At 50.8% G+C, this 9,599-nt stretch overlaps 1 protein-coding gene across 1 annotated transcript in view; it reads left to right on the top strand.

Annotated features, from left to right (window-relative positions):
• CASQ1 (calsequestrin 1) overlaps positions 1 to 7,041 on the top strand; it is a 9,312-nt gene extending 2,271 nt beyond the window's left edge. Inside the window, exons 2-11 of the mRNA XM_007459935.1 lie at positions 151 to 235; positions 994 to 1,094; positions 1,328 to 1,439; positions 1,783 to 1,856; positions 2,204 to 2,334; positions 3,473 to 3,518; positions 3,933 to 3,987; positions 4,222 to 4,322; positions 5,113 to 5,187; positions 6,415 to 7,041. Of these exons, the coding sequence (XP_007459997.1) occupies positions 151 to 235; positions 994 to 1,094; positions 1,328 to 1,439; positions 1,783 to 1,856; positions 2,204 to 2,334; positions 3,473 to 3,518; positions 3,933 to 3,987; positions 4,222 to 4,322; positions 5,113 to 5,187; positions 6,415 to 6,558 (924 nt within the window). The 3' untranslated portion in view covers positions 6,559 to 7,041. The remainder of the gene's footprint in view (positions 1 to 150; positions 236 to 993; positions 1,095 to 1,327; positions 1,440 to 1,782; positions 1,857 to 2,203; positions 2,335 to 3,472; positions 3,519 to 3,932; positions 3,988 to 4,221; positions 4,323 to 5,112; positions 5,188 to 6,414) is intronic.
• The last annotated feature ends 2,558 nt before the right edge of the window (positions 7,042 to 9,599 follow it).

The raw sequence follows: 9,599 nt of genomic DNA, 5'->3' as shown, positions 1-9,599 counted from the left end.
GGGAAAGTGGAGATATCCTGCATCCTAGCACAGTGTCAAGGTTAACTCATATTCCCTGCATCCCAAATGACCCAGCTCGCAAGCATGAGATCGGGAATAGTGGTTACTAAGAATTCCAGAGGCTGATTTTAACCCTAACTCTCCCTTCAGTTAGCAGCCCAAGTCCTAGAAGACAAGGGTGTTGGCTTCGGGATGGTGGACTCTGAGAAGGACACGGCTGTAGCCAAGAAACTAGGTAAGGGATGGGTGGGAGGAGCAGGGAGGGGAAGGTGACCTGTGAGAAAATACTGAAATTTGGAGGGTTATGGCTGGGGGTTCCAGCCTCTCCTTTATTCCTTATAGAGACCCATGCTCAAATCCCAGAAAGAGGTGAAGATGGCCTTCTTTATACCTACCTAAAAAAAGGGGCTAAGTTCTGGAGGAAAGGGGGAATCAGGGAACACAAGTGGGGCTGGAGATACCTCTGCAAACTCCTCTTCCAACCCCTCCCCCTCCAGAGCCGCGGGCTGGGTATTACAGCACCAGCCACCAGGGGGCAGCACAGGCCTGAGACTGGACTCCGGATGTGGATGGGGGAGGGGTGGCCAGTAATGAAGTCATCTGGTCAGTAATAGCTGAAGGTTAAAGTGCTGGACTGGGAATCAGCAACTAGAGTCCTCAGAGGAGGTAAGAGGAAGATCTGTCTCTGGTTATGGCAGGCAGAGAAAGGGGGGAGACATCTTGCTAGGATCTATATCTCCCTGCGTCCTCCCCTAGCGTTCCCACCTGACCCCAGCTTCCCCCTGGAGAGCCCCTGGGGCCAGACTAGCCACCTAGGCTAAATCCAGGGGCACAGACACCGGGGATGGAGGGGCTGAGAGGCAGTGGAGGTGAGCTGGGCAGGTGAAGGATGTGTGGTCTAGTGGGATTATGGAATGGGCTGCAACCCTGGATTTGGACCCTTGGACCTGTGGGAAGGTTGCAATCATGGCACACCTCTGGCTCACTCCCTAGGACTAACTGAAGAGGACAGCATTTATGTATTCAAGGAAGATGAAGTCATTGAGTATGACGGCGAGTTTTCTGCTGACACCCTGGTGGAGTTTCTGCTTGATGTGAGGACTCCGCTGGACCTAATGGCCTTGCTTTAAGACCTCACGCCCTTCCGACCAACTGCAGCCTCACACACACACACACACACACACACACACACACACACACACACACACAGAGGCAACAGAGCCCCTTCCTCCCCGTTTCCCAGCCCTCTTTTCCCTGATCCCTCTCCTTGCCTCTACCACTGAGTTCAGAAACTCACTCTCTTCCTTCAACGTCCTTGCTCTTCCAGGTCCTAGAGGACCCTGTGGAATTTATTGAGGGTGAACGAGAGCTGCAGGCATTTGAGAATATCGAAGATGAGAACAAACTCATTGGCTACTTCAAGAGCAAAGACTCAGAGCGTGGGTAACCCTCAGACTCCACAGTCCCCTCCGCTGGTCCCCAACTTCACCTGTCCTCCTACCTCCCCACTTGACCCACTGGCTCAGCACTGGCTCTTGCCATGGTGGGTCCATCGATCGACTGCTCTGATCTCCCTGCACTCTGCGGGTTTCACAGACAGGCACCAAGGCATTCCCCTTCCCCCCACCCCACCACTGTATGTAACCACTCTCAGAGGACTAGAGGGGGTGGGTCTCAGAATGAACCCCACCTGCCCAAGAAGAACTGGGGAGAGACAGAGGGGGGATGGTTCCCTGGCAGACCCTGGTTCCCTCAGAGACTGACTCTGCATTCCCCCCTCAGATTACAAAGCCTACGAGGACGCAGCGGAGGAGTTTCATCCCTACATCCCCTTCTTCGCCACCTTCGACAGCAAGGTTCTCCCCCCTGCTGCTGCATTGGGTCTCCCTCACTCCCCTCAGCTGCCCTCCAGCCCCCTCTCCCAGAATCAACGGGGGACCTCCTCCCCCCCTACACACCAGTACTCCCTAACCCCACCCCACCTCGGGCCTCCCCCATCCCACAGATTTTAAATTATCTAACCCACCCCTCTCTCATCTTCAGCCAAAGCCCAGAGAAGTTAACACACGTGTCCAGTGTCACAGAGGCAGTGACAAAGGCCCAGGTTGTCTCACTCCCTGCCTGACATCTGCTCCCCCATAATACTTCTTCTCACCATGACCCCGTGTCCCCTGCCCCACTCTCCCATCCCCTCCCCCAAAAGGTGGCAAAGAAGCTGACCCTGAAGCTGAACGAGATCGATTTCTACGAGGCCTTCATGGAAGAGCCTGTGACCATCCCGGACAAGCCCAATAGCGAAGAGGAGATTGTCAACTTCGTGGAGGAGCACAGGAGGTGGGGAGCAGGGGCAACCCTCTGAGCAGGGTAGCCTCCTCCCCAGGCTAGAACACGGGTCTGTGAGATGGGCTAGGGGGATCTCAGCCAACCAGGAGGCAGGTCTCTCCTACAGATGAAACACTTCTGGTATCACTTCTTATTGATATACTGACCATTTTGCACAATATTTTGCACCCCAGCACTTAGCCCAGAGCCTGAAGCACACACAGAAGGTGCTCCATAAATGTGTACGGTTCATTGTGATGTTGACTGAGACCAGTGTTGAGTGCCTGTGGTCTGCCAGGAACTCCGAGGCGCTATCTCTCTTATTGTACTTAATCCTTTTAACAACCTCAGTTAAATAGAGTCCATGAGTAGTGTCAGAACTGGATTCTAATCCGGATCTGGCCTGTGTTCTTTCTCATACATTACCTACACCAGTGGTTCTCAACAGGGGTGGAGGGAGTGGCGAGGCAGGGGGAGGATGTTGTCTTCCAGCGGATATTTGGCAACGGCTGGAGACATTTTTGGTTGGAGAGAGAGCTACTGGTATTTAGTGGGTAGAGGCCAGGGATGCTGCTAAATATCCTACGGGTGCCCAGGACAGCTCTCCCGTAATGTAGAATTATCTGGCCCCAAATGTCACTAGTGCTGAGGTTGAGAAACCCTGGCCTACATTCACACAAAATCCTCTTCCTTCACAGCACTCCACAACTGGAAACACCCACCCATCAGTGTAAACACTACTCTCACTCTCTCCCCTAGATTATGGTCCGCTTCATCAGGGCAGGAATATGTCTGCCTTGTCCAACTCTGTCTACACAGCACCTAGCACAGCATTTAGAACATCTGCAACACTGTTATTGAATGAATGAGTGAATGAAAGAATGAATGAATGAACACCCAGATGTCCAGTTCTTTCTCCCGAAAGTCTCTCTTCCAGTCCCCTTGCCCACCCTCCTCTCTCCTACCTGCTTTAACCATGCAGTTATCTGGGCCTGGTGCCCAGAGCTTAGACTCTGCCAGATGGCTTTGTTCAGGGCTGCAAGCTGTCTATGCCCTAGGCGTGACCCTGTGGCAGCCTCTGCTATGGGTACCCTCTGGAGTCAAGGGTGTCCTTCTTGCCCACTGAGTAGTGACTTTCTTTCTCTTCTAGATCAACCCTGAGGAAACTGAAGCCTGAGAGTATGTATGAGACCTGGGTGAGTGCCCCGGATTGGGCCCAGGCCCTCGCAGGAGCATGGGAAAACTCAAGTCCTAGAAACATCCAACCCTGCTGCTCCTCATGTCTTGCTTATAGGAAAGACAGTGCACCAGCAAAGGTGGAGGGTTTCCATTCTGGAGAACACGTCAGGAGTTGGGGGACACACATTACTTGAAGACGATGACAAGGGAGGAGCTCTAAGCTCTGGGGCTGAAGGGTTTGCCAGCAGAGGTGTGGGGACCCTGGGGTGGAAGGGGGCAGTGTACTTGGAAAAGGCTCACCACCACAAGAATACACCTGCCCCAGAAGCTGGATTTCCACAAAAGTTAGGTCCAAGGTAGATCTAGGGCCTGTTCTGGGCTCTCTAACTTCAGTGAGTACAGCTAAGGTCTCCCCTCCCTGCCCCCCACAGGAGGATGATCTGGATGGAATCCATATTGTGGCCTTTGCAGAGGAAGCTGATCCTGGTGAGGGAGGAATACTGGATTGGATTTGGGGCAGGGGCGGGGGCACTGGTGAGAGATGAAGATGGGGTATTTATCAGAGCATAGGCTTTTAACACATAAGATGGGTTTTTTTAGAGCACAGTTTACAAGCAGCCTGGGGCTAGACATGCGGAGTTGTGGGAGTGGGGAAAAGAGAGCTGGACTCCTGTTTCCTCTGTGCCCCACCGTGCACTTATCACCTGTGTTCCCTCCAAGATGGCTATGAGTTCTTAGAGATTCTCAAGGCTGTGGCCCAAGATAACACTGAAAATCCTGACCTGAGCATCATCTGGATTGACCCTGATGACTTCCCCCTGGTAAGAGATATCACTCAGGCACTGCTATCCAAGGCAGGGCACATCTCAAGGGGGAGCCTGTTTCAGAGTTCCTCTCCCCATCTCCTAGTGGAGGATCCTGTCGCATGCTCAGGGGCACTGAGCGCATCCTGAGAAAGGGGACACAGGATGATGGGAAGTGTGGCAACAACAGGATTCCCAGAGCAGAGGCTGAGCAGATAGCTCATGTGCCCAGGGCTGGCTCCTTCTAGAGAAATCCAGAGTTTGGGGGAGCAGAAGGGCACATTAACCCTGCACGTGGGTGTCCACAATCACAGAATCAAAGCACAGAGATTCCATGTCTCAGGGCACGGCTCTGTTCCCAGCTGAATCCCCAACACCTAACACTCTTCGGAACTAGAGGAACTAGATGAACAAACAGAAACGTGAGGACCATTGGCAATTACAGAGTATAACTACCTTAGTTCAGAGATATAGAAACTGAGGTCCAGGGAGAAGTGATTGCCCAAAGTCACAAGGCCAATCAGTAGCAGATCCAGGAGCAGAACAAGGTTTCCTATCAAGTTTTCCTCGGAAAGGAGGGACCAATGTCCCCAGCTGACCCTCTTGATACTTTCCTTTTGGGAAATCCACCCTTTAACTGCTTAGTTCTACTCATTCCCTTCAGGCACTATAGCTGAACCTATCCACCAATCTACCGTGGGTTCACTGTCCTCTCTCTACCCATGGCTGACCCTCACACTCACACTCACCCTCCTGGACTCAGGTGTTCCTAGCTTCCATTAAGTTGCCATATGTGGTCTCTCCACAGCTGGTTCCATACTGGGAGAAGACGTTTAACATCGACCTGTCAGCCCCACAAATAGGAGTCGTCAATGTTACTGATGTGAGTTTCCTTCCCTCATCCCCGGTTGACCCCCAACTCTCCTTCCCAACATAGCTAGTCCTCCTCTGCTCTGCTAACTAGGAATTGAGCCCTCCCCAGAGGAATTAGACATGCCCAGTCTAATGGCTGGAAAGAGGGAGAAATTCCTGCCCTGAACACACCCCTGCCTCTACCTGTTGGAACTGACTGCTCGTCCTTCAAGGCCCAGTTCAAATCCTCTCTTCTCCACGAAGTCCTTCCAGATCTCCCATTTGGAATTGTTCCCTCCTTGGCACTCCCGGAGCCCATTTGGCATTGAGCACATGACTTTTATATGGCTATTCATGTATCATGTCTGTCTCTTCCAGTAGTCTTTGAACTTTTTGAGAGCAGAAATCTTCTCATTCACACACAGATAGATGCTTCAAAGGTATTTGTTGAGTTGAATAAGTCACAGCCTGCTTTCATATAATTCTCAGTCTAACTGAGGAGGTAGGTATTCCGTTAACTACCAGGCCAAATCTGATAAACTCTATAATAGAGATACAAAGAAAACACCAGGAAGGCACAGAAATCAAAGTGACTTCTGCTTGAGAGTCAGAGACGGTTTTAAAGGAGTAGAGTTTAAAGTGGAGATTGTTGTAAATCAGCTATACCTCAATTTTAAAATATAAAAAATTAATTAAAGCTAAACATATAAAAAAATTAAAACACACTGGAGATTGTACCGTGTATAAGAGTTCTGCAAGTGCAAATTATATGAGTCATTTCCAAACTGATGGAAAAAGTTAGTGCAAAAGGTCAAAAAGTAGGAAAATGAATATCAGATTTGGGAAAAGGCAAGTCATTTCTTATGGCTTGAGAGTCTAGAGATCTCTGAGGATGGTGCTAGAAAAGCAGGTATTGGAAAGTCTTGAATGCTAAAGAGTTGCTGACTTTATTCTCCAGGCCATGAAGAGCCACCAGTGGTTTTGCATTAGGGGCATGATAGAGAGGTCTGTTTTAGGAAGCTCAGCACGGCAAGAGCTTGTAAGAAAGACTGAAGGGAGAAGGTCTATTTGCTGATCCAGCAATTCTTTCTACTCCCACTGTCACTATTCCACCCTAGACCCCCACCTGGACAGTTTTCCTGCCCACTGACAGATGAAGAGAAGGGACAGAGGATGTACAGAGTCCAGTGAGTGGGAGGACAGGTCTAAAGACCTGAATCGGGCTTAGTTCTGATGCCTTGTCTGTGCCATGCCCTAGGCGGACAGCATATGGATGGAGATGGATGATGAAGAGGACCTGCCTTCTGCTGAGGAGCTGGAGGACTGGCTGGAGGATGTACTGGAGGGCGAGATCAACACAGAGGATGATGATGACGATGACGACGATGACGATGATGACTAGTTGCTGTGGCAGCCATCTCCTAGCCCCACCTGCTGTCCTCCTGCCCCCTCCTCCTTCCCTGTCCTTCCCTGAGCTCCTCCAGGGACACTAGGTCATTCTCTGCCACGGGGCCCACTGGGGTCTCTATGCTGCGTGCTGAGATTCAAGGAGCTACTTTTCCCTACACACCAGCCCAGCTATCCCATCTGACTTCTGTTTCCAGTCCCACCATGTCCCTGTATCGATTATTTGTTTCTTCCATAACTCCCTACATGCTTTCTTGTGACTTCCCTCTTGCCATATCTATGGGCCCCCATCTCTCTTCTGCTCCCTCCAGCTGAGCACACTCTTCTCCCACTCTCTCAAGTCCTCTACCCTTCTGACTGTCCTATCCCTGGCCAGGGGGACAGGAGGGTACTGTGTTTGGGGCTGTATCTTAGCAATCTCTTGTTAATGTACTTGGGTCAAATGAGAGACCTCAATAAAGGATCTGGGGCAACATGAGCCGGTGTCTGCTGATGAGGTCTCACCCCTATGGCAGGAGGGAGGCAGCCAGAGGATGGGGATTTAAGGTGTGGGTACCTTGTTAGGGGACTGTGATAGCAGGGGGGTGGGGCTCCTCCCTCCAGGCAGTTATCCCAGAGAAGCTTGGATTATTTATCTGCTGCAAGTCAAAAAGGCTTTGCTGAACACATGGTGTTTGTCCAGCACTGCTGTCAGGCTTTGGGAGAACAGAGAGTGCTGGGCCTGTCCCTGCTCTCGAGCTGATTAGCCTCACTGGGAAATCAAGACAAGCACACTAAAGAACCGAAGAAAAATACAAAGCAATATGTAATCAAGTGATGATGTGCTGCTTGATAGCAACCCCCCTTGCAGCTCTTATTTGAATGGCAAGACTGAGCCCAAAAAACACTTCCTCGGTGCGGCCATCCCGGAGGTGGCCCCTCCTGCAGCTCCCTTCTCTAGGCTCCCACTGCACTCTCTCTGTCCACCTCTATTCTAGTACTAGCTCTTCATTTACATGTCTGTCTTCCCCACCAGACTGTGAGCCCCTTGAAGGCAGGACCCCAGGCTTTTTCTCTGTGTCCACAGGGCCTGGCACACCAAAAGTAGTCCCTAATAAATGTTTGTTAAAAGAAGGAACAAATGAATAGAATGGCCTCAGAAGAGAGAGATGAGAGTGGGCTTTGACGGCTTCATAAAGGAAGTGAGCATTTTCTAGGCCTTAAATGAATAGTGGGATTTGATTAGGGCAAAGGAGTTGGGGAGGAGACATTTCAAGTAGTGAAAACATCAAAAGCACTGCCACAATGCATGTGCCATGTTGGGGCACAGAGGAGATCAAAGAGACAAGAAGAGAGGTTCAAGTGGTGGCCACGAGGTTGAGTGGGCATCGGGGCTAGGTCGCAGAGGTGTTTGGATTTAGTCCTGTGAGCTGGGGAGGAAGGGCAACATTTAATCTGGCAGTGATGAGCAGGATGGATAGAGGGAAGGAAGCCAATGGAGATACCAGAGGCAGGGAGTCCAACTCTTATCAGACAGTTATAATAATCTGATGGAGGTGGGAGAACACGGATCAGAGTGGTGGTCATGGGAGTGCAGAGGAGATGCTGAGCTTTGTTCAAAGGGCATCCCCCAGACCTGAGCCTGCTGGCGATCTTGGAAGGAAGGACCCACATTCTCTCCAGCACAGGCCCAGGCTGGGGTAAGTGTAAAGGAGTAAGGAGTAGGGGGGGAGGAACCAAACAACTGAACAAGCCCATAACTAACAGATGTTACAGTTTTCATGGACTGGGTATAAACGTGTTGCTGGACAACTTAGGATCTCTGAGTATGGAAGAATGAGACCTGAGGTGAGAGGAGTTTTCACCCTCCACGGACAAATCCAGGAAGTCTTCCTGGAATTGGTGGCAGGAGTATAGAGTAGAAACCACATATTCATCCAACTTGCACCCATTTAATAAATGTTTAATACATAGTACAGGCACTGGGCCAATACAAAAATATGGAACTTAACTCTCTAGCATAGGTCAGTGGAAGGCCCCAGACTAAATAATAGCTCCCATGTTTTAACCACCCATCTGTGCCAGTCACTAGAGACTTACAATTTCTAAAACTAAGAAGAACACTGTGAGATAGGCATCAGTGTCCCCGTCTTGCCCTTAATGAGGCTCAGAGGCATAACCTACCTAAGAAAGAAGCAGAGTCAGCATGAAGCCCAAATCCCCTGTACCTGAAAGACCTGGACCTTTCACTGACTGTAGATAAGTCATTCAGCTTCTCTGAGTCTCAAAGATGGGTCAACAAAATGAGTGTTGGGCCTACAACTCAGAACAAATGTGATATATGCAAAGGCAAATTATGAGGGTGTGTTGCTATCAAAGGGGCAGTGACATGGCACACTGGGGGAATAGGATGGCGAAAGCAAAGAGAAGGGCTGTGAAATCCAAAGCAGCAGCAGCCTGAGCCTCTTCTAGGGGCAGTGTAGACTCAAGAAAGGATGGGCTCACCTGAGGCTTCTTGAGGGGTCTCTGCCAGGCTGGAACTGAAGTGAAGCCGGGGCATTCCTGGAGGTGGCACAGACACTGATGGGGCTCAGACCTTGTCCCTGGGCCAGGCTCTGCCAGAGTTGAGGAGAGACCTCTTAGGCTGGAGATGATAACAGATCATCTTCTTCCTTCCCTCTTTCAGTCTGGCTAAGAATCTGGGGGAGGAAAGTCCCTGGGGTAGAAGGGAAGTGAGAGCTGCCATGCTGGGCCTGGGCAGAGGGGCAGAGCTAGGAGACAGAGCTGAGCGTGGCTCTGCAAGTTGTCTATATTTGCATGCTGAGCTCACTGCTGCTCTTTTTCTCCCCAGAAATAAAATTACATCATGGTGGGGGGAAGGCGGGAGGGTGGTATATTTGGGAAAGGTGAGAGGAACACAAGGGGCCAGCTGGCATCATCCTGGAGAGAGAAGATCTGTGGCTCCAGAGCAGGCGAAGGAGGCCCCCATTTTGCTTCTTGCCCCTACTCCTTCCTCCTCCCCCACCTTCCAAGGTGGATAAATCTGAGCAGTCTTTC

The sequence above is a fragment of the Lipotes vexillifer genome, unplaced genomic scaffold, assembly GCF_000442215.2.
Source record: "Lipotes vexillifer unplaced genomic scaffold, Lipotes_vexillifer_v1.1 scaffold2036, whole genome shotgun sequence".
NCBI lineage: Eukaryota > Metazoa > Chordata > Mammalia > Artiodactyla > Lipotidae > Lipotes > Lipotes vexillifer.
The sequence above is the reverse complement of the archived record's forward strand: the minus strand, read 5'-3'. Positions and strand labels throughout refer to the sequence as shown.